Genomic DNA, 23254 nt, shown 5'->3' on the forward strand with positions numbered 1-23254 from the left:
CAGTTGTTTTGTTTTACTTTGAATACATGATGCTGCACGAAGTTCTAAGAGCCATCATATTTTACAAAACAAAGTTGCAACTTGCTTTGTATATAAGGATTAAAAACATCTATTGAAGTGTGGACTTTTAGTAACAATTTTCAACATTTGGTATTTAGATGACAAGACTTAAACAAATACATTTACTTACATCTAGTATGCTGTAGCAGTCCCAGTGCTGTCCTGGTCTTCAGCTGTAAGGGTTCATAAAAGCTGGGAACAGAATATGCAGAGCAACCCCAGAAACATCACCAGTTGGATCAGGGACATACCCAGTTAGTTTGTCAGTGCTCACCTGGTACATGTTCTACTTTGGGAAATACACTGAAAATAGACACAGGATACACTCAATAAGCAGAAACACATATGAGCACACTGTTTGGATTAAGTTTCACTGATCCAAGCAAGCTTTTCCACCACTGTGCCTCATGTTCTCCATTTATAAAGTAGCCACTGATTTACAGTGAAGTCATGGTCTTCCTAAGCCTTACCTATCATATTCAGATACCATTTGGGTTCACATGCTAACATTTGTAACTGACTTAGTGTATAGTTTCAATAGGCAGTTGCATAGTCCAGGTTACTAATTTTAAACCACAAGACATAGTGAACAACCATGTATTAATTTGTCATGTGTTTATAACAGTTACTGAACACTTTATAAACCTTTCTGCAAAGTGGAATGTGCTGTAGGATGAAGTTGATGATGTCTTTTTGGTTTTTAAGGAGGAGTCATGGTCTGGTCAGCTGGTAAAGAATGGCTCATGCCTGTATCCTTCATAATTAGTGCTGGGCTAATTGGGGGAAGTTTTCTTCAAAAGAAACAGAAGAAAAATCCTACAATATAGTTGAAAGAGCTGGGGGTCAGGAGTCAAGAACTCAGATAAAAGTGTGGCCACATCATACAAATCAAAGTTGTGTGAGCATGTACAATGCTCCTTCAAAACAAAAACCACATATTTCCATGCAGAGTTTTCTTTTAATGCCTGAAAAATCCGTGCTCTCAGAAATACGTTTGGAAGATATTATAAAACACAGCATGCAGAATGAGTTCTTGGGAAATGGAGGCAGTAGAGAAATATGTATTTCTGCCAGATGAAAGAAGACTAAAAAACGTCAGAAGAAAATGATAATTACCACTTCGTAAAGAGTCAGCTAAAGGTAAGAGGTTCTACTGTGGCTCCGCTGTGGCACTGTGTTTTGCCAGCTAACACACGCGCTAAATAACTGGGGTAGTAACAGCTCCTCTAAGTTGCACACACAGGGGAAAAGAGGGGCTGAACCAATGTTGTTCTTAAGTAGCAAATTTGGGTAATGCATAACTAGAGGCCCATCACAGCCCCGGTGGGGTTTTCTCCACCAAAGCTCTTCTGGTGTTTGCTAGTGAAGAAAAGCAGAAAGCATGACTGACTCACTAATATTAGTCAGATTCAGATTCAAATTCAAATCTGTCCTCCTTATCTTTTTAACTGGGAGGAATTTCTTCCTGACTTAAGTCATTATTACAAAAAAATACAGGAGTATAATAGCACCCTTTGAAGACATCCACACATTCATGAAGAGCTAATTATATTGCTGAGCATTCAAACCAAATTCATTATGAACTCAACATGTGGCACAGAAGTCATTTTATCAGGGGCCTTATTCCCGCATCAAGCAAACTGAGAAGTGAAAATCCTTGCAAAAAGCCAAGAATCATAAACATAATCCTTTAGTACACCATGTCTCAGCACATAAGATTAAAAGACAAACCAGAACACATCAAGACTGCAACAACAAAGAGTTTATTAGAGTCAAGAATATATAATCACTGTACAGAAAATATTCAGAGTTAAAGTGTGAAATAATGAACCGCTCACTGTGCATTCTGGTTGCTGAGCCTGTTAGTGATGATTTAATTGGCTGCCTACAGCTGGCTAACTTATCAGCACTTGAAAACATTTTTTTGAGCAGGGAAGAAATGCTTGTCCTTTCTAAACGGTAACATTGCCCAGGGTGGGAAATAAAGGAGCGTATGAATTACATTTAGAACTTACACAAGGAACAAAGTTGGTGGGAAGGGAAGAAAGGGGACTACCACTACCGTGGTTTTTCTGCATGGACGAACTGTAGCCTCACTGTTGTAACTTTGTGCATACTTATATTCTGTACAGCAGTGATTTTACTTTTAAATAAGAAAGTATATAGCAGGTGCAACAATTTACCACAGCCTATTCCAGTTACCTTTGGCTTGAGCCTTTGAGGCTCAAATGTTTTTAGTGGAAAAAAATGCCACAGCATCTGAGCCCCAAGGATGGTACAAAACAGCCATTTTCCTTTTAATAATGGCTGGCGTTGAACCTTCAATGAACAGAGACTCAGAAAGCTTCTCTACCTCCTGAACTCTCTATTCTCATGCTACCAAACCTGCAGCTTTTGCCTTCCAAAACTGGTGAAGTCCACAAGGGCTTGAGAAAGTCTCTTTCTTGAGCATTTGCTTTTTTCCACCACAGGTAGGCAAAAGGCTTATTTTCTCCAATACTAAAAGAAAACAAAAAACACACAGCACAGCATTTATTTAACTTGGTTTGCTCTCAAAGTGGTGTACTCTTAAGTTACACGTAAATTGAACATGTTTAAAAACATGGCGAAACACCTAAAGGCAGGCAATTTTCACAATCCTTTAGGTGAATAAACAGCATGGGAACCAGCTCTATCTGCCCCTTGACAAATGTTTTCATTCAATCTACACAATCCTGCTGGTAGATGTTCCCATTTTTATTCTGGCATCCATTAGGAGGAAACAGAAGCCCTGGTCCTGAGGGAAATGAACCACAGCTGCATTCTGGGATGCAGCAGCACTGCGACCACAGCTTGGAGATATTATAAAACCATGGAACATTTACAGCTTAAATTGAGTTTGCTCCTAAGCAGAGAGCAGCCAAGCATTAGCACAACCCCAGACTGCACAGCTACATTTTAGGTGGGACACCCCTTATCCCCCAGTCTTCCTTTTTTAAACACTGCTTAACATGAGCCCTGAATGCAACTGCATTGACTTTTAACTTCACAAGTAAAATGTGAAATTAGTAATGTAAAAATGTGAAATTAGTCACTTCAACTGAAGATTGTTTCCTTCATCTGCAGAAATATATAATGCTGCTAAGATGAAAATGACTCTCCAGGGAGAAATGGCCATCCAGTCTTCATTAGTACCAACTAGAATTACTATGCGCTTTTTCTCCTCTTGAGCACTATTGTACAACACTATTAGCTTATTTTAAATGTTAAATTTATTTACTTTTGAGACAACATTTTTTTGATAACCATTAAGGAGACAAGTACAACATAAAAAGCTCTGTAAAATATCTGACAGTATAATGGGTTAGAGATACATCAGAAACTATACTAAAGGCTTCATGACACAGTTTTGAACTGAACTCAGTTTACTATAGTGTTACAAAAGAACAATACCAAGCTGATACCAAAATATCTAAATTGCTTTATTTAAGAGCTTTACTTACTACAGAGTAACACATAGAATACTAATACACACAGTTAATATAATAATCAGCCTTATTAAAAGCTCTTAACTACTTCAGTAGACAGATTCCTTCTTGGCCTATTTTGAGAGGCAGTAAAGGACGAATACCTACTGAAAAACAAACAACAATGGTTGAAGGGCATTTCAAATAAAAAATTGGATGGCATGAGGCTGAAATCTGCTGTTTAAGCATGTGTTGTAATACTTATGTATAGCTTGGTTGGGTTTTTTAAGGCAGCTTACATTACTACTGACAGCAAGGCCACTGGCCTCTTCAGCTGGCCATTGTGCAGGATGACCTCCTTACAAGAAACTCAATGACGCATTAATTGTTCAATTGTTCAACAATCTACAGACTGTGAAGGCTCCAGCATATTCTTACTGCCTCAGACAAAAAGATAATGATTTTGACTAATGAAGTACTAAGTACCACTATAAAGCATCCTATATCACTTGCAATATAAAGAGAACAGGCATTAATTACATTTAATTGCGATGGATTAGTTGTAAGTTTTTTAAAAATACATAGAGCTCAGATTCTTAAAACTCGTGAACTGCTGATTAATTTGTGATTCTTCTTTTTGTATGGTCCTTACAAACAGAGGGAAGTGTGCAAGTGTAATCTGAACATGAATGAAGGCAATAATCTGAACTCCAATCTAACATCACATGGAGCCAAGAGATGCCTTATGCACTTAGAAGCAACTATGGTTTGTATTTTAGGTACCTAATCCCAGAAGTAGAAAGGAAAGCTAAATCATGAGGGAGCAAACTCGAGCAGTGCATGAGGGCCTCAGGAGAAACATCCCTGAAGTATCCAAGATGGAACCCAGCATCAGCCAAGCTGGGAAGGTAAAAACACCATAATGAGACAACTGGATCAGGCCTGCACACAGCTGTCACATCAGCTTATTTGGTACCCAAAGTGCCATACACACTGTGGGCTTGATTTTTAACTCCCCAAAATATGAATGGAAGATGCAGTCGGTGTCTGCTGCACACTGTATGTATCAGCCTGTTGCTTACAACACCAGTGCTGGGAGCTACAAGCCTGGGGTTCAAATTCGTGTGTACTTTTAAGTATTCTGAAAGAATATATCCTATGATTTTAAAAGCAGTTGTAAATGCTGAAGAAAGGTCAAGCAAGAACAAGGCTGAATGGAAAAAGGTCACCTAAATCAAACCTGTAAACTCTGACTTTGTAATAGTTTCACAAATACCGTAACAATTAACAGGGAGAGGCTGGCAGTCACCTAAAACACATGAAATAAAACACATGCCTTTATAAAAAGTGACTGTCAGTATGTGATTAAAATAAAGGTCTACACATATATTGGAAGCATTTAAAATTTTAATCTTGAATCTTTGTAATTATTTTTTTCTTGAACCCCAAGGTATATGCTAGGAATTTTTCACTTTATCTTATTAAATTACTGTCCTCCACCCTATGCTCAAAGTAATCCATAATGAATGACAACAAATTTTGCAACATTTTCATATAATTACACTCATTTTTTTCACTTCATGTGAAAGATCACCTTTATTAAATATATATGCAGATGGAAATTACATTTTTGCTTGTTACCCTGCATGCCTGTGCAATTCTTCAAAATAAAAATTAAGTTTGCAGGAAACAACAAATTAGTTGGAAGACCTTTACAAAATGGATAACCATAAAAATAGTTTATATCAGAATTTGATCAGTTTTTTGAAAAAAAAAAAAAATCAATGAAAAAACCCTGGCATAATGACTGGCTTTTCAGACCAGTTTCATTTTTACTCTCAATTCCATTTCTTGTCATGAGTCTAATACTTTAGGCAAACAGTGTCGTATCTTAAATCCACGATAAACACAAACTAAGTATGTCAGATGGCTTTAGGTAAAAAACACAGCCAATTCAAAGAAGAAATGCTTTTGTAAACAGAGTTGTATTCAACATGAGAGGTAAACATCTTACTGTCTTACTGTGGCTTGTAGTAACACAGCACATATGCATGGGTTAAACATTTCATCCCCCATACTAGAGCAAGAATAAACTGAAATAATAAAAATAGCGGAGACAGTAATTTATTACCACCCCAGACCATTAGCAAGAATCAGATAATGCATGAGATGGGAACTCTGGAGACCATTAGTCCAACCTCCCTGCTCAAACAGGATCCAACACAAATAGTTGCTCAAGATATTGTGCTATTGGATTTCAAGTACCTTCACAGAAGGAGACTCTACCACCTCTCTGGGAAACCTCTCCCAGTGTCTGATTATCCCCATGTTAAAAATAACGATTTTTTTATGTTTAGATAAGTTTCCTGGTTTTCACCATAGAATCACAGAATGCTTTGGGTTGGAAGGGACCTTAAAGATCATCTAGTTCCAACACCCCTTTAGGTACTGGAAGCTGCTCTAAGGTCTCCCCGGAGCCTTCTCTTCTCCAGGCTGAACCAGCCCAGCTCTCTCAGCCTGTCTCCGTGGCAGAGGTGCTCCAGCCCTCGCAGCATCTTTGTGGCCTCCTCTGGACTTGCTCCAATAGGTCCATGTCCTTCTTATGATGGGGCCCCAGAGATGGATGCAGAAGTGCAGATGGGGCCTCACCAGAGCTGACAAGAGGAGGAGAATCCCCTCCCTCAACCTGCTGGTCACACTCCAGCACTGCACACTTCCTACAAGCAAGGAGCCCAATTCTCACTGTCCCAGTGAGAGGTCTCAGCCACCTCCTACAGCCCCAAATCTGAAAAACTGCATTATCCCTCAGGATCTCCATCTGTGTTGAGGCCTCTGACACAAGGGATAAATGTTCACATAGCCGGTGGGGATCATGTTCTGTGGTACAGTGCAATGTTGGAGGAGATACAGATGCTGTTATGTGAAGAGTTCCTGGCCCCTTCTGTGCAATCTGCTGTGCCTGTTAATGATCAAAAAAACTAGCTGGAATGCACAGTTATGGAAGTCTAGCAGAGGTAGGAAAGAAACGAAGCTTATCTTCAATCATTTATTTTGGGAATGAAAGCTAAGGAAGTTCTGGATTGTTCCCTCAGAACTCCATGTTTCCAATTTGTGGTTCTTACTTTGGTTATACAATCAGTTACATCCCACTCAGCATGTTTGCTAAGATGCATTAAAAATGTTTCTAGGACTACTAAGAGCTTGCTCTCCGGTCCTGGCAGCAAGAACACACTTCTAACTTTCTGAGAAACTAACTAAAACAAAAAATAAACAATGAAGTTAAGTCTTGAACTAACCACTTGCAACCTCTCATCTCACTCATCTTTCACAGAGACCACCAACTGAGAAGGTAACTCACCTGTGCAAACTTATGTATCTGCTCCACCACTGCTGCAAAGAGGGCATGAACACTTTCATCGATTAGACTCTGCATATAATGGACAGCTTCTTCATCAGACAGGTCCAAACGAAACTTGTCCTGCACCTGGAATGGGGACAGAGATGATGAATATTAATTCAACGTTCATTAAACAAGAATAAAATGCCACCTCAGAAAAAGCACACAACTTCGCATGTTAACTACAGAGTTGGAAGAGTCTGGACGATCCTAACCATTTTTTAAAGTTTGTAACATTTCCTCATTCTGAACTTATTTTCAGATAATATTGCCGCCTTTCATAAACTGTAAGGCAATAAAGAATACAGAATGAGAGGACGGGGTGAGCAAATCGACCCTGTCAAAACTGACCTTTATGTGGCAGGTGAGGATTTCATTAAATTTGATCACATCCATCATCCATGAACAGCTGGAGACACTGTTGTTTCTCCTTCTAACAGCAACATATTTTAACTATTGTATCACTAACACATTTTCCTTAGTGCCTGCATTTTGTGTGTGAACTGAAAGCTGAATGAACTGTAATTAAGAATACAGCAATAGCTGTAATTTCCCATTTCAGCCTTGGCAAGGCCTTGACCCATGAGTATTTACCATGGTGCAGTGCATGACCTTCTAGGAGTTCCAACCAAGTAATTCCACATCAATTGTTCAGGACTGCTCCTGAGGCCATTTCCTCTCATTCTATTGCTTGCTACTCTCTTGGAGAAGGGATCAACCCCCAGTTTCAACTCCTTTCAGGTAGCTGTGGCCTGCGATAGGGTCTGCCCCTCAGCCTCCTTTTCTCAAAGATAAACATTCCCCCTCCCCTTAGCATCACATTTGCTATCCCCCAGTCCACTGGGACTTCACCAATGAGACAGGATTGTTCATGGCTCATGACCGAAAGTGGCTTAGTAGGTGCTTCTGCCAGCTCCATCAGTACCCTTGGGTGGATCCTATTCTGCCCCAGAGACCTGTGTGTCTATGTGTTGTAGCAGGTTGCTGACCATTTTCCCCTGGATTATGGGGGCTTCATCTTGTTCCCAGTCCCAGTCTTCCAGTTCAGGGGGCTGGGTACCCAGAGAACAACTGGCCCTGCTATTGAAGACTGAATCAAAGAAGGCACTAAGGACCTCAGCCTTTTCCTCATCCTTTATCACTATGTTTCCCCCCTCATCCAATGAAGGGCAGAGATTCTCCTTAGCCCTCCTTTAGTTGTTAATGTATTTAGAGAAACTTATTTTATTGACTTTTACAGCAGCACCCAGATTAAGTTCTAGTTGGGCCTTGCCTTTCTGATTTGTCCCTGCACAACCTCAAGACAGCTTTGCAGTCCTCCTGAGTTGCCTTATTCCACATGTCATAAACTCTCATTTTTTTCCTGAGTTCCATCCAAAGCTCTCTGTTCAGCCAGGCTAGTCTGTTCCTCACCAGCTCATCTTCTGGCACATGGGACAGCTGCTCCTGTGCCTTGAAGAATTCCTTCTTTAAGAATGCCTAGCCTTCCTGGACTCCTTTGCCTTTCAGGACTGCCTCCCAAGGGACTCTGCCAGGCAGGCTCCTAAACAGGCCAAAGCCTGCCCTCCAGAATCCAAGGTGGCAGTTCTGCTGACCCCTCAATCTTACTTCTCTGAGAAGTGCCCAAGACAGCTTCCAACCACCACATCATCCACAAGTCCTTCTCTGTTCACTAGCAACAGGTCCAGCAGGTGCCTTCCCTAGCTGGCTCATTCTGTGTCAAGAAATTCTCCTCCACACACTCCAGGAACCTCCCAGACTGTTTCCTCTCCTCTGTGTTGTATTTTCAGCAGACATCTGGTAAGTTGAAATCCCCCATGAGAACAAAGACTACAGATAGTGAGACTTGCACCAGCTGAACATTAAAGAATATTTTGTCTACCTCTTCACCCTGGCTGGGTGGTCTATAACCGACTCCCACCATGGTACCTGCCCTGTTTGCTTTCTCCCTGATTTGCATCTGTAAACGTTCAACCCTACTGTCACCACCACTAAGCTCTGCACAATCAAAACCCTCCCTACCACATAGGGCTACCCCATTGCCTTTCCTTCCTTTCCTATCTCTTCTGAAGAGTTTACAGATACCATTGCAGCACTCCAGTTGTGTAAGTCATTGCACCATGTTTCCAGGAGAGCAGCTATGTCACAGCTATCCTGATGGACAGTGGCTTCCATCTCCTCCTGTTTGTTGCCCATGCTGTTTGCACTGCTGTAGATGCACTTCAGCTGGGCTTTTGATCCTGCCGCCTTTTTGAGGGACTGAAGTCCTAATTCCTGCATAACCATTCTCAGGTACTTCTAACACACCAAATAACCCTCACATCTTTGTGCTGCATCATCTCCATCTACTATCTCCACTGAGATAGCAGACCAAAGGACCTCACTAGCACACCATCCCTCAAATGCTGGCATGCTGGTCCCAGGCTTATCTTTAGTGACACTGGCTTTATCACTTTCCCCCTTGAAATCTTGTTTAAAGCTCTTTCAACAAGCCTAGATCCTAGCATTCTCTAATAACTTCTATCCCGCAATTCAAAACTACTAGTCACCTTACAAAGTAGTGCTCATCGCAACACGAAAATTGCCCAGCAAATTCACATTACTTGCACAAAATTAATTGCTGCCATCTAATCACATGCTTCATTCTCATAAATTTCAAATGATGAGAGCTCTTGTGGAGACCATCTTATTCATCTGCTTCAGTCTCCTGCATAATGAGCCAGGTAAAATGGTATCAAACATCAAGTATGTAACTCGTCGTTTATCTGAGAGAATCTCTTTTATGCAGTCTTTATACTGAGACAATGTTGCACATATGAGGTAAATTGTTTCAATGATTAATTGCCCTATTTAACAATTGTGACTTATTTTGTATCTGAATTTGTCCAATTTCCATCTCAAGCCGCTGAGCTCATTAAAGCTTTTTACATTAAAGAACTGTCCATCAGCAATCTCTCTCATACAGGCAAATATCGAACGATTTGAGCTGCATCTTAAGTTTCTCCTGGATGTGACTAAGGAGACTGAATCAAGTTTATCCTGAATATTTTCTATATATTCACTTTTTTTAAGCACTGACAAAAATGTAAGCCAATTTCAACAATGTTCTTAAGAAGGTTGTATCTATGAGATATTACTTTCTCCTCTCGTTTTGTATTCTTTCTTTGCACCAAGGATATCACACACGCAATCACCCTCTTTAACACAGCAAAATACTCTTGATATTTCAGTTATTACTCTCTATTCTTTTCAAATGCAATGTACTCCAGAATAGTGCCCTTTAGTACTACACTAAAAAAAAAAAAGTTTGCCTGCCAAGTAAGTAAAAATAATGCTGCTTCACTCAAGTTATAACTGTTGCTGGTATTTTTGAAGCAAGCAAGCATGGAGTTTTTCCTCACCTTCCCCTCAAAAAGAAGTTTTATAGATATGAAAAGATAAATTTAGCAAATAAAAGTTCAAATTCTCAAGGAAGCAAGTACCAGCAAGAGATTTAGAATATATTTCAGACTAATATTACAGAACTTTAATCTTCATGAGTAACACGATGAGAAGGAAGTTTATCCATGAGAAGGAAGTTTACCCATCTCCCACAGATATATTAAAGGCCTGACAGCCACAGAAGCAAACAGTAGAATCCAACTGACTATCTACAGGCTGGCAATTATGCACAAGCTTAAATACCTCCCCAAATTATAGCACAGGCTTCTATCAGATCTATTTTCATGCTCATAGAAAAAGCGTTGTAGTAAGAATTCATCAAAATTCCTAACTGCAGTTTTGAAAGCCAAAACACTGCAAAGGTCTTCTACACAACTCTAGCAATCAAGAACTTCAGTGATTTTATAACAGGTTCATAGAAGAACTTCACAGAAAGTTTTGCAGTGAGTCATACCAAGATGCAGCTTCATTCTATGAAATTAATGACAACTTAAACTCATTTCCCACCTTCCCCAGAACACACTGGCACAGTGATACATGTGGAAAGAAATTTAACCACAGTTAGGTCTTAAAATCAGTTCACAATTAAACAAGATCAAATGCTGTAAAGTACTAGATCTCTGCATGAAAGTTCTTCAGCACTGAAATTAAAACTGACTGCTGCAATCTAGCCCAGAAGAAACATGGCAAGATGACAAATTACCTCCCAAGCTGCAACAGCAGCAGCAAGATTCATATACATCGACTTACAGTTCTTCTAACAATACCAGCAGTAATTATTATTTGCAATCTCTGAGTTCCAAAGTAAACTATGTATTTCAAAAGTGAACAGTTTCTCACAGAGGAGGTTAAAGTAGGACGAGACATTTGGATGGTATATAAAAAAAAAAAGGTTATTTTTGGAGGGGTAAAACTCCAGTGAGTTACAGAATTATCTCATGCTACACACTTAAGAATGGCTACTATAAAGGCATCAAAAATGTCCCACAACAGTTCTCACTTTGGCATTTAAATTAAGTGAATTGTTTTAGTTTACTCATTAGTATTTGTCAAACAGAAAAGAAACATACTTGATGAATCTGGTTAAAGCTTTGCTTTGTTTCCTTAAAGGGAAGTTTAAACCCTATACGACATACACACACTGATTTTAAACACCATGTCTCAAGAGCAGAATTTGAATGTGTAAGGATGAAAAGGATGGATAAAGAACTAGAAAGTCCATAGAAATACTGAGATTCAATTTTAAGGTTTCAAATTGTCCACTTCCTATTACCCTGCCCAGCAGGTAGTTAGTAATAAAGAAGAAAAGCACAGGGTTGTGCAGTTATATGACTAGAAATTTTATTATACAGTCAGTTACATTCCATTATTGTTGCTCCTTGCAATGAATTTCGCAGTATCTGCAGAGAACGCTGGTTAAAGCATTAATTAAAAGATTCTGCCTTCTTAAATGCAAAGATAAACTTATGCAGCACTTATCCTTAATAGGAACTACAATTACATTTACACATTCTATTTATAATCAGGTCACAGTTTGAAGATACATTGTTATGCTTTCTGGAATAAACATAAGGATTAAGGGGCTAAGATACAGGGGCAGGGGGTGAAATAACAAAAACAGATTTCAGTTTTGACTATACTGCTGAACGCTTCCCCTAAACTCCCAAACCCAAACCACGAACACCACGTGAGATACTAATCAAAATCAGAATCAATGTCCTCTCCTCCTCTACCTGCCAGAGTGAAACAAAATACCTCAACCCAAAGCCAAGTGGTCACTTCATCTGTCTGTTGTAAAGAAACGCAGGATCCTGTGATGACACAGCATCATCAGAGCAAACACTAACTAGGAATGCCACATCTTGAATTCTGGGGTAGGTGAATAAAGTTATAGGGATGTAGAACATCATGAGATAAAGACTGCAGTAGAAACTAAACTGTTTCATGGAAAACACATTTCCCATCAAAAAAATCCCCCCAAACCCCAATAAACCAAACCTCCGTTTTAAAGATATGAAATTTCAAACCTGTAAAACTTATGTATATTTACATTTGATGTGACATTTCACTAAGAAAAGGGAAGGTGCTAGTTAACTGAGAGGGAAAGACTGTAATATCTACCAGAATAACAGGCAGTGTTAACAGCTGGTAACTTACACTAAACTTTTGTTTAAAATGTCTTCAAGGAGAACTAAAACCCTAATCATCATATTAAATATTGCAGTTAAAGGTCTGAGATACTGGCAGGCCTGTGTCTTCATTCAGTTGAATGAAATTCCAACTTTACACTTCTCTTTTTTGGTATTTTATATTTTTGGTAGCATGCAAGGCTTAGGACTGAGAGATCATACACAAACCCAGCTGGCGATAGTGCTGGTGCAGGTAAATGCACTTCACTGCAAAGTTCCAAGATTTTCATTTATGCTTTTTGCTTCTTAATGACAAGACTGCCCTCTCTCTCTCACCAATAAGCAGATTTGTATGGTTTTGTTTTCTTTTTGTCAAGTTTGACCTACTGTACAGTACAGACCAGTCGTATTAAATGAAGGAACTTTTATTTTGTACTGGCAAGCATCTTCTTGCTGCTAAAACACTGCCTACAACAGATTACATAGTTAAGACTCAAGGTTAAGGCAAACTTTTTAGAAATTCTTAGAAAGCTTTTATAAACTTCAGGACAGTAACCAATTCCCTAATTCATTAACATTTGTAGCTATGCTTTTCATAGTTACTGAGGAAGGTAGTAACGCATTTTGAGGTAACTTATGACATGTACATAGGAGAAACTTTTCTCAATCCTGTTTCATTTTCAAACAAGCTGCAAACCAGCCATTCTGAATACTGGTGGCTGCTTTAGTATTTATTTTTCTAGCAACATTAAGCAGCACTGCCTGTGTTTTCTATGACTCCTAGCCACATAATTTTATCATTCCTATATGGGATTGCTTATTGCAAAGTCAGCTGCTTAAATTTAAGAGAAACTTCAGTGTCCTTTTTCATTGGGTCATAATACACATTGGGTGTAAGAACCCCGACTACTGCTAAAACCTCAGATAAAAATCAATTGATGAAAAAAAAAAGAAAATGACAAAATTTAGTGTTTTTTTCACTATTACTTTTACCGTTTTGCCTTATAATTGTTACACAGAGTCAGCACCCAACATTCATGTACCAGAAACTGGCATTAAACGCTTGGCTTAACCCTTACCACATTTTCTTTTTCAGTAAAACACTTTCTTGTTTGGACTGCAAGTAACAGGGAAAGCAACTCATAGTATAAACTATTCAGATGTTCTATTTGCATGAACAATTTCATTTGCAAGACTATTCCAACAATAGCTTTTGTTTTCAAGGCTTTGATTTCAACAAAATGCAGTTTCCAGACAGGCCTGTGCAGGCTTCTCTAATTTTTTTATTTTTTTTTAATAGACGCCAATAAAGATGTTAGTGAACGTCTCTAAATTGAGCTTCCATGAAAATCAGGGTTTCAGCTGCTTTCTACACAAAGATGATACTGTTCTAACTCAGAATTTCACCATACTGGTCAAAAGCTTATGAACAGACAGCATGATATAAAGCAATAGGAGTACAGGCATGTTCTCACACTTGGTTCATGTTGCTATGTTTATTCCATCTTTTTAGTTGGAAATGATGAATTAACATACATTCAGAATCAGCAGTCTAGATAGAGAAAAGCTGGGTGTGCAGCTGCAGCACATTACCCAAATGGACAGAAAGATGAATGTCTGCCTGTGCAAAATAAGCTCCATGTCAATGGGACACTTTTACAAAGAATAAACCTTCACAGAGGAGCAAGCAAATACAAATACTGAAACACAGACGCTCAAACTGAGCAAAACTGAGTTTATTTCACCTATAAATTTCCTCTTGGCATTAATCTCAGAAATATTTTCTAGCTTCACCTTTTAACAAATACTTGTATTTTTGGTCAGGCGAAGAGGGACAGATATACACTGCCTAAAACGGCATGTCAAGCACCAGATTAGAATTCCTTTCCATTTCACTAACTTGTGAATTTAACCCTCAATTATCCATTGACTGATTCCTGGGCAGGCCAGAGGAGGGTAAAGAACACCAGGAGTTTTACTACAACCCAGGCAAAGAAACTGGCAAAACTAGCAAGTCTTAAACACAGCCGAGCTCTGATTTATGTACCTCAACTTAAATTGTATCTCTGCTTCAGTTTTTATACCTGTAGAACAAAACTAATTTTACTTTATTTAATGTAAAAGGAACAAAACATGTCTGCCCTCTCTTCTTGCTGATTTCCAAACAACTATACTACTCATTTTCTTATCAATATTTGCATAGACAGCGAAACAGAGACTGCTCTCAGTGTTTCACTCCATAAGAAGGAAAATTCTCCACTCTCCTCACTAGTTTGATGTTAGCCTTTTCTGTGTCCACCCAAAGGCATTGAATGTTAAAGCTGAACGGTATAACTTTCACAAACAGCAGCTTGGTGTAAGCCAGATATTTGTGCTATGTTCACGATAACCTTGCCTGTGACTGAAACAGTTGCAGCACCTTTACACAGCACCTTCTTCAGTCAATGGGCATCTGAAACACAGCTCAGTCAATTAGGACACTGTCCTTTAATGCCTGCTGAGTCTTTTGTGCATCAATGAATCACTGGTCCCTGATGTTTTCTCATTTAAAGGTCAAATTTGCTATGAAGGACAGACAGAAGCCATCTGGCTTTCTTGTGGAAAAATTAAAAGCTTTTTTTGTTAGAAGGTGACAGTGCTGAATGCACTAGCTACATATGAAAAGTGATGGTCTGCCTCTTCCTTACGCAAAACTGGATATATAATTGACTCCAGATTTTAGTCATTACACTTAAATTTATAGCACTGGCTAATTTAAAAGAAAAAAAAAAAAAGCCCGACAATCACCAACTAGTGCTGCAGCTGTACTGGAAATGAAAAAGCAAGTAGCACTGGCAGAAAAAAAAGGCATTGGCGGGGTGGAATAAATCTTCATTGTATTATCAGTTATGCACTGACAAGTCAACATAAAGATATTTCAGACCAGCCTTTTTCCTGAAAACTGAGAAGTGGAAAAGCATAAGCAAAGAGTGGAAAATTTAAAGGCAATTACCTCAGAGGCCACAGAAAGGGAGAGGCAAACTGGGGAGACTCTTCCCCTACTTTTCAATTTAATTTCATTTTGTGACATTTTTGAGCCAAAGTGAGCTTTCAGAAAAGCCTAAATCAGACTGTGGCAGTAGGAGATCGTGCCACCAACCATGAGGTGAAGCACACTAGACTGACAGTTTTCTTTATAAATAGTATGGAGAGCACAAAGGAGATGAAAAGATCAAAAAGACAACTCATTTTAAGTTTTGCAGCTACTTTTTTCTTGGTCAAAAAAAAAAAAAAAGACAAACATTTTACTATGAAATAAAACACCAAGAAATTGCAGAGAGCTCCTAGGGTTTTGAGAATGGGCACACTGAGTAGTTGGTAATTACTGTTTTATGGTTTGGTTGGTTGGTTTATGGGGAAAAACAGTGACAGAAACTGAAGAAGTGAGTCACTAAAACAAGTTTTTCATGCATGAAAGGTATGAGCCAATTCATCTGTTGATATTGGATATACACAGTGAAAGTGGATAGCTGGCTGAAAACATATTTTTCCATATACTCTCATACTTATGAAACTTTAAAATATCTGCTTTCAGGCCAATGCTGACTCACTCAAATCTCAGTGCAATTTTAGGTGTGAGAATGCCTTGCTAAGGTCAGCAGTGATTAATTTCTGAAAGCAAAGTGAGTAAGAAGGTAGTGTCCAATTCTGGTATGCTCTAAAATCCACATGTCCTGTTGAAGTCATTGGGAGTTTGTGGTTCTTTTCATGCTAACAGGGAGAAAATACGCACATTGTTATCTTCCTCTGAGAAGTAAAATCCATTTATGCAGAGCTTGCTCACTTTTGAACAAGAATGTCAAAGTATGTTCACAGATGACAGGAACAGAGCATCCAGCTCTGCTTATACCTTTCTGTGACACACCCCATGCTAAACAGGCATAACATTTTATGGGAAAGTTGCACATGTACAAGCTGCTCTTCCAATTCTGCCTTCAATCAGTACGTATTTCTCCCAAGATATTTCACAGCTACTGGACAGAAATGACAACTGGACAATATTCTTTCAGTTAGATTTTAAGTTTCATTATATAATTATATTCTGACAGGTCTGTGGGATGTCACATTCTTACTGGAAGATGATACTTTGGCAAAACTGTCTCCAATTATAAAGATCCTGCCTCCCCTTTTGTCCCTCAGGTTAGGGATAAACTTTTGTAAGAGTGCTTTCTGCAATCAACATTTTTCTAAAAGGTCTCATACAATCCATCAGTCTGAAATTCTAGAAAAAAAAAACAAACCAAAACCCCAACCACAACTCAAATCACCCAGTGCCTCACCAAAGAGGGCATGTTCCACGTAATAGTTTTTTTCATGATCTCAGTTTGTTCCCTTATTTGTCTGAAGATAAGAAACTTTGCTGACTTTGAACCATCTTTTCTAACTAGTCTAGCGAGCATCCTGTTACAATACATACATATCAGAGGAGGGGACAGAAGACAATATAAGAAATCAAGCCAAACAAAATGACAGTAGTATTCTTTAATCTGTTTCATATAGTCTGTTTCAATTCTAGACATCATTATCATATGGTATACATTTGGGTTTTTATTTAGAGTATGTATATGATTACAATAAACAGACCTTTATTCTGGCCCTAAAAACTCAAATTATTTTTCCAAAGTCTAGAAAAGGGGAACACCAAAAATATTTCTAAAGGTGATTTTACTCTCTAGTCCGTTTTTACATCTTTATGTATCTTTCACCAGTGGGCAGATATTCAACATAAAGCACCTCCCTGCCTATCAATGTGAGGATGACACATTATGCCACTTCCTGAAGCTAAAGATTAGTCTGGAACTTGAACTACCACCTAGCATCACAATGATTTTGCTTTGAGGAATCAAGTTGTGACCATTAAAGAAAAACCTTTCTTTAGAAACAATCTCTAAAATAGATCATGCCTACTTAGTAACAGCAGTAAGGCTGCACCTACCAAAAATTCCAGTATCAAAACGTCTGTATGAGAAATTGCCAAAATAATCGAAGCATAATACTCCCGTCAGTAAGCATTCCTTTGTTTAAAAACAAGAAAGTTCTTTATTTTTTCACAATACAATTTTCCTTGTAGCTTAATAATGAACTTGTACTATCGTTAGATTTAGGTAAAAGTAATTATCCAGTTACCTCAGTGACTTGACTTCAGCTGCCTGAGAGACCTCATTGCCTCACCAGCTGCCTAAAGCAACAAGGAGGGCTCTACAAAGCAGAGAATGAGATTTACTACAGCACCAATAAGGAAGGTGCTGGCTATGAGCTTCCACCTACCCTACTAAGCAGGATACCTTCTTCGATACAGAAATATTTGTAAATCCTCACCTTTGTCTTCCGTGAAAGTGACAGCACATTTGAAATGGCTATTGACTTGACTCACACATCAAAGGTAATTTAATTTTGCAGGTCAGTCCAAAATGGATCTTTAGCTAATTTGAGTCTGTTGAAATATATATGGATTTTTTGTTTAGCTTTAAGGAAAAAAAAAAAATAAAAAATCAATTGAGATGCTGAAAGCATTTATTCAATTTTCCTACAACAAGATACAGCATTATCTTGTTAAATGACTGAACAAACTTGCCACTCAGCCCAAGAGATACAAGATCTCATTTCCTTTTTGAACTAGTACAAGCAAAGATCATAACTGAACTGAAACAGGCTAGAAGTTATTTAATAACCAGAATGTATTTTCTAACACATTATTTAAATAAACCCAAACAACAATGACCAACATTTTTGTTGGTGGCATGGACAGTGGGATCCAGTGCACCATCAGCAAGTTTGCCAAGCTTTGTGGTTTGGTGGATATGCTGGAGGGATTGATGCCATCCAGAGGGACCTTGACATGCTTGAGAGGTGGGCCAGTGTGAACCTCATGAAGTTCAATAATGCCAAGTGTAAGGTCCTGAATGGCGAACAGTATGTAAAGGGGCTGACAAGAAATCTGGAGAGAGATTTTTTCACAAGGGCATGTAGTGACAGGACAAGGGGGAATGGCTTTGAACTAACAGAAGGGAGATTTAGATTAGACATTAGGAAAGCAATCTTCACTATGAGAGTGGTGGGGCACTGGAACAGGTTGCCCAGAGAAGCTGTGGCTGCCCCATCCCTGGCAGTGTTCAAGGCCAGGTGGGACACAGGGGCTTCGAGCAACCTGCTCTGGTGAAAGGTGTCCCTGCCCATGGCAGGGGGTTGGAACTGGATGCACTTTAAGGCTCACTCCAAAGCAAAGCAGTCTGGGTTTCTCTGATTCTATAATTTGCTAACCTCTTTTAAAGTGAAAAAATAAAAAATTGAGAACTAAAGAAAACAATTACTGTCACAGAAGCTCTGAACATAGGTGTATGCATTCAGCAGATCATAATGTCAACAACTGCTTTATGGAAGGGCCATCTGTTCACCTACACTTTAGGGATCTCATTAAGGTGTATTATTTTTGCACAAAATTCAAGGAGTATATTCAAAGCATCGTTTTTGAACCAAATGGTCAAACCTCAGCAGTTAAAAGGACTGAAAAACAGCTGAGCAGTTAGAAAACATGAGAGTATATATAAAACAATACTTGCGGAAGGCTGAGAAGTCTATGAATTACAAAGAAAATGTTTATGAATAAGCTAAACAATTTTGTTCTCCTTCTGATAATACTTTCCTGTGAGAGTTTTGTTTTGTAAAGGTACAAGACTCAGGAAATAAACTCAGACTTTTTGAAAAAGCAAATCTTATCCTCTTAAATTTGAAAATGAGAAAGTTATTTGCATTCCTTATCGAAAATACTTGCTTTATTAGTTCAGTACTAGCTCTTTTCACATTTTGAAGCCTCTGAATAGATAGACTTGAACCTAGCATGAGGTTAGAAGTCACAGTTCACCAAGCTGCACCGCTGTCAGAGCTCAGCATCCCAGTAACTAATTGCTGCATTTGATCTAATAGTGATCTGTCATAACTAAGCTCATGTTCTTTTAATGCAAAAAAGGCACTATTATTTATACTTTGTAAGGGAATTTAGAAGCAACAACACTTATCTAATTCACAGCTCTTAGAACTTCCCTTCAGATTTTGCTTCCTTCCATGATCTGCAACCAGATATAATACAATCATGCTTTACGTATCTTGATTTTTATCAATGAGTTGTAACATACCAGCTGGAGAAACGACCTGTTGACTTGCAATTCTGTATCTCTATTTGTTATTTCAAGAAAATTATACAGGAAATTTATATGGAGTAAAAGTGTTTTACAAACGACTGAAATACTCAAATGTTGCTACATTAAAGCAATCTTCCACAAAAAATTTTACAGAATCTGATATCCTTTTATAATTAATTACAGAAAGAAATATAAAATTGGACTGCACTTTGTCTACAGAGTTTACCACCATAAAATACAATGAAAATATAAGAAACAAGAATATTGCACATTAATGCAGGCAAACCCCACATGGCAGGGGTTTAGAACTAGATACGCTTTAAGGTCCCTTCCACCTCAAACCTTTTTTATGATTCTCTGATCGGCAGTGAAAAATAGGAGACTCCATTTGATAAAAAAAATGTCAGAGCTCACAAGGCAGGAATGAGCACTATCATGTCAAGCAACAGTGAACTCCAGACAGAGATGAGCAAGATTTAAAACATGTAGCAAGTCTCAAACTTACTGCTGCAAACATCAAAGAACCAGCAGTCCTGGAAGTCAATAAATATCATAAAGAGATCAACCTGATGGTTATTTCACTCCATGACAAACACTCCAAAATTAGCCCCTGCATTACCTGTAGATACATTTTTCAAGTTCTCCCAGGATTTATACCATATCTATCTGCAGACTTTGCAATCTAAAAGGTTTTCCCCTCCCTACTATATCATGGAAGTAAAATTACTTCTCTCCGTTTTTTCAACAGGTAGCCAGAACCAAACGTGTATTTTTATAAAGACGAAATTCACAGACATGTGTTGAAAACATAGTATCTCTTCCTTCAAAGGAAGGTGTTGCCACAAAAATGTAGTTATCCCAACATTTGGTAGGTATTGAACCATTTCAGTTTTCTAACTTTAAGCCTCTATCTCCCATCCTCTATGTGAGTAAGCTAAAATTGTCAGTTTCTCAGGAAAACAGTCAAGTGGAAGGAGGGCTGTTAACTTTACCACAAAACACAGCAGTTCTGGCTAGCTCAGCCTTTCTGGAAATTAAACTGAATAGTTACATGAACTCTTTGCAGCAATTTGAAACCAAGAAACTGAACAGAAATGCTCAAATTCTTGCAGGCAAAAGGAAAACTTTGGTTAGTGTAGCAATTAATTTTTCTGTAAGGGAACTGCATTAGAACATGAAATATTAAAAATTCTGAATCTCTGCTTTCATGGTTTATTTAAAGCACTGAAGAACAGCCTATTTTAAAGAAAACTCACTGTTCAAATAAAAAGCACACTGAACTGATTTTCATTGGATACACAGGCTCCCCAATGTCTTTTGTGGAGATAAAAGAGAAAGGCCTTCACTAAAAATCAGGTTATAAAAAAAGCCAATGTTTGCCTAAAATATAAGTGTAATGAAATCTAGATGAGCATTTATCCAGTAATTTTAATGTCAACTTTTGTTGAAACATCAGATGAAAAAGAATGATTCAGGCTGATGCAGAATTATGGGGCATGTTATTTGTTTTCACAATAAACAAAAACTTCCTGGTGATGAAGATACATCAGTTTACCAGTTTTAAATCTTCACCAGACTGGTTTTATGTCTACATGTAGATTGGTTTTATAAAACTATTTAGGACTTACCTAGACTAGCGGGAACAACCTTTCATGATATAGTCAATCTATAGCTTCACTTATCACAAGTTTCATAAGGTGAGATCACTGTTGTTAGCAGAATGTCAAAGTACCTCAGAAGAGAGTGCTAGAGCAGACTGTGCATTACTACATTGACAATAAAGAGCAAATCTGTATTTATGGGCACATGTGCTAAGTAATCTCAAAAGATATCTTCTTCCATCTCTAACTTCAATGACTCTAGAAATTGCTCAAAACTTATCAGGAGTAAGTACTTTCGGGTCAGTTACAAATAAGTCGCTATAAGCAACTGAAAAATTTAATGACATGACTTGCATTAGTGAAGGACAAGGAAAGCTTTTCAGTTACCTTTTTTACAGTCTTGTCAGGTTCAAGAGCAATATCTGGAATGTTGGCATCCACCATGAGAGAAAATAAGTTCAATATCAAGTTGGAATACCTAAACAGAAGAGCAGATTAGGTAAAACACCTTCTGAATGGTACAAAAGACATTTCATAAACAATTTAAGAACACATCATCATCTTGGTGAAACAGTAATGCTTCAGAGATGCATTCGTAACACTTTAGTTGAACATATTTATGTTAAAAACATCAGATAACTGATATTAGCAGTGAAAGTTTAACCCTCAAACTGTCTCAAGCTGCCAAAACTGAACAGACTGCTTGGTTTTGTTACATTTTCCTAGAAATTGTCAAAACATTTAATCAGAGACATACCAAATACAAAAACTGTGCTTTCATATATTGTAAGATTTAATGCCATTTTCTACCTCTAGTACACTAACGATTCTAGAATGTCGATTCAGAAGATTATTTTTTATTAAAAAGGATATCAGTGGTACAGTGGTATTACAGAAATTACATAAATACATAAAGCATTCAACAGCTGAAGTCCTTACAATTATGAGAAATTATTTTCCAAGTTGTTATGGCAAAACCCTCTTGTAGCAAGTTGAACACAAGTGACTTAACCAGATGCAAGTCTACAGTTGCTCAGTGAGGCTGTAATAACACTGGTAGGCATGCTGCACTTGCATCATTTATAATCATTAAAAAAGACAAGTCAGAGTAGAGTCTTCAGTTTTAACATGGTGTTGTAAGTAAGTGTGAATCCCTTAAAGAACACCATTTTGCCCCTGTAGGAAATTAGCTGTAAGTTGCTTTCTGAAAGGGTAATTTTCAAGCTGTTCAACATAAACTGAACCTTCCCTTCCTCCATAAAGAGATCTGATCTCCTTTTAGAGACAAAGTATGTAACTGACTTAAAAATCTGATATATTGCTTTGCTAAGAGGACTAGGAGCTTCATAGATGACAGGAAATGCATTCTTAGCAACAAAATAGTTTATTAGCAAGCTGCTGAATATATATAAGGAGTATGAAGCATTTTAACTACACAAAAGGACTACTTCATAGGTGTATTTTACAAAGTAAATACTGCTCAACAACAAAGAAAAATCTCTCTAGACAAGTGTAATTACATTAAAAGTTTTTGACACCTCATTATTATCTGGAACTAGCACTACCTAACACTAACTCTTTATAATACAACCCTTTAAAATAAATTGGGCAGAAACCTTCTGCCCAACAGAAGTGCATATAGTGTCCTATTTCACATTTGTTTCAGCTGTTCTGCTTCACTTTCTCAGGGGCAAAGAGCTGGAATGATGAAAACTACTTTTACCACAGGTTAAAAGAAACAAAGAAAAGTTACACTACCATTCTGTTTCACATCCGGCTAAGAAATCTGTCCGTGAAGTTGCTCTGGTGCCAGGAACAGACACCACTGGTTTCAATGGAGTTTTTTTTTCTACTTGAGTGAAAGAAGCAAATCTCACTATAAACATACTTAAATCCCTCAAATCTTTCTAGGTCATGGGTAGCTTCCATTGTAGTTCTCCCTCTGGACTGATCCAGGAGTCCAGAGTCCTTTTGGCTCCTGAACCACAGAGAGGATAGGAGC

At 38.1% G+C, this 23254-nt stretch overlaps 1 protein-coding gene across 5 annotated transcripts in view; it reads right to left on the reverse strand.

Moving 5' to 3' along the window:
• Positions 1-1807: 1807 nt before the first annotated feature.
• Positions 1808-23254, reverse strand: part of PIK3C3 (phosphatidylinositol 3-kinase catalytic subunit type 3) — a 72362-nt gene continuing 50915 nt past the window's right edge. For 4 of the 5 annotated variants that reach the window (XM_061450587.1, XM_061450585.1, XM_061450584.1 and 1 more), the window contains 3 exons: positions 21640-21730; positions 6865-6990; positions 5615-6465 (listed from right to left, as the gene is read on the reverse strand). In XM_061450587.1, coding sequence (XP_061306571.1) covers positions 6019-6465; positions 6865-6990; positions 21640-21730 — 664 coding nt within the window. In that variant the 3' untranslated portion in view covers positions 5615-6018. Of the gene's footprint in view, positions 2560-5614; positions 6466-6864; positions 6991-21639; positions 21731-23254 lie in introns of those variants that run through there. The other variant, XM_061450588.1, reaches the window with a different exon arrangement.

This window comes from Pezoporus flaviventris, unplaced genomic scaffold (genome assembly GCF_033815535.1).
Source record: "Pezoporus flaviventris isolate CSIRO_AGI_PZ_B2104156 unplaced genomic scaffold, CSIRO_AGI_Pfla_v1 ptg000010l, whole genome shotgun sequence".
NCBI lineage: Eukaryota > Metazoa > Chordata > Aves > Psittaciformes > Psittacidae > Pezoporus > Pezoporus flaviventris.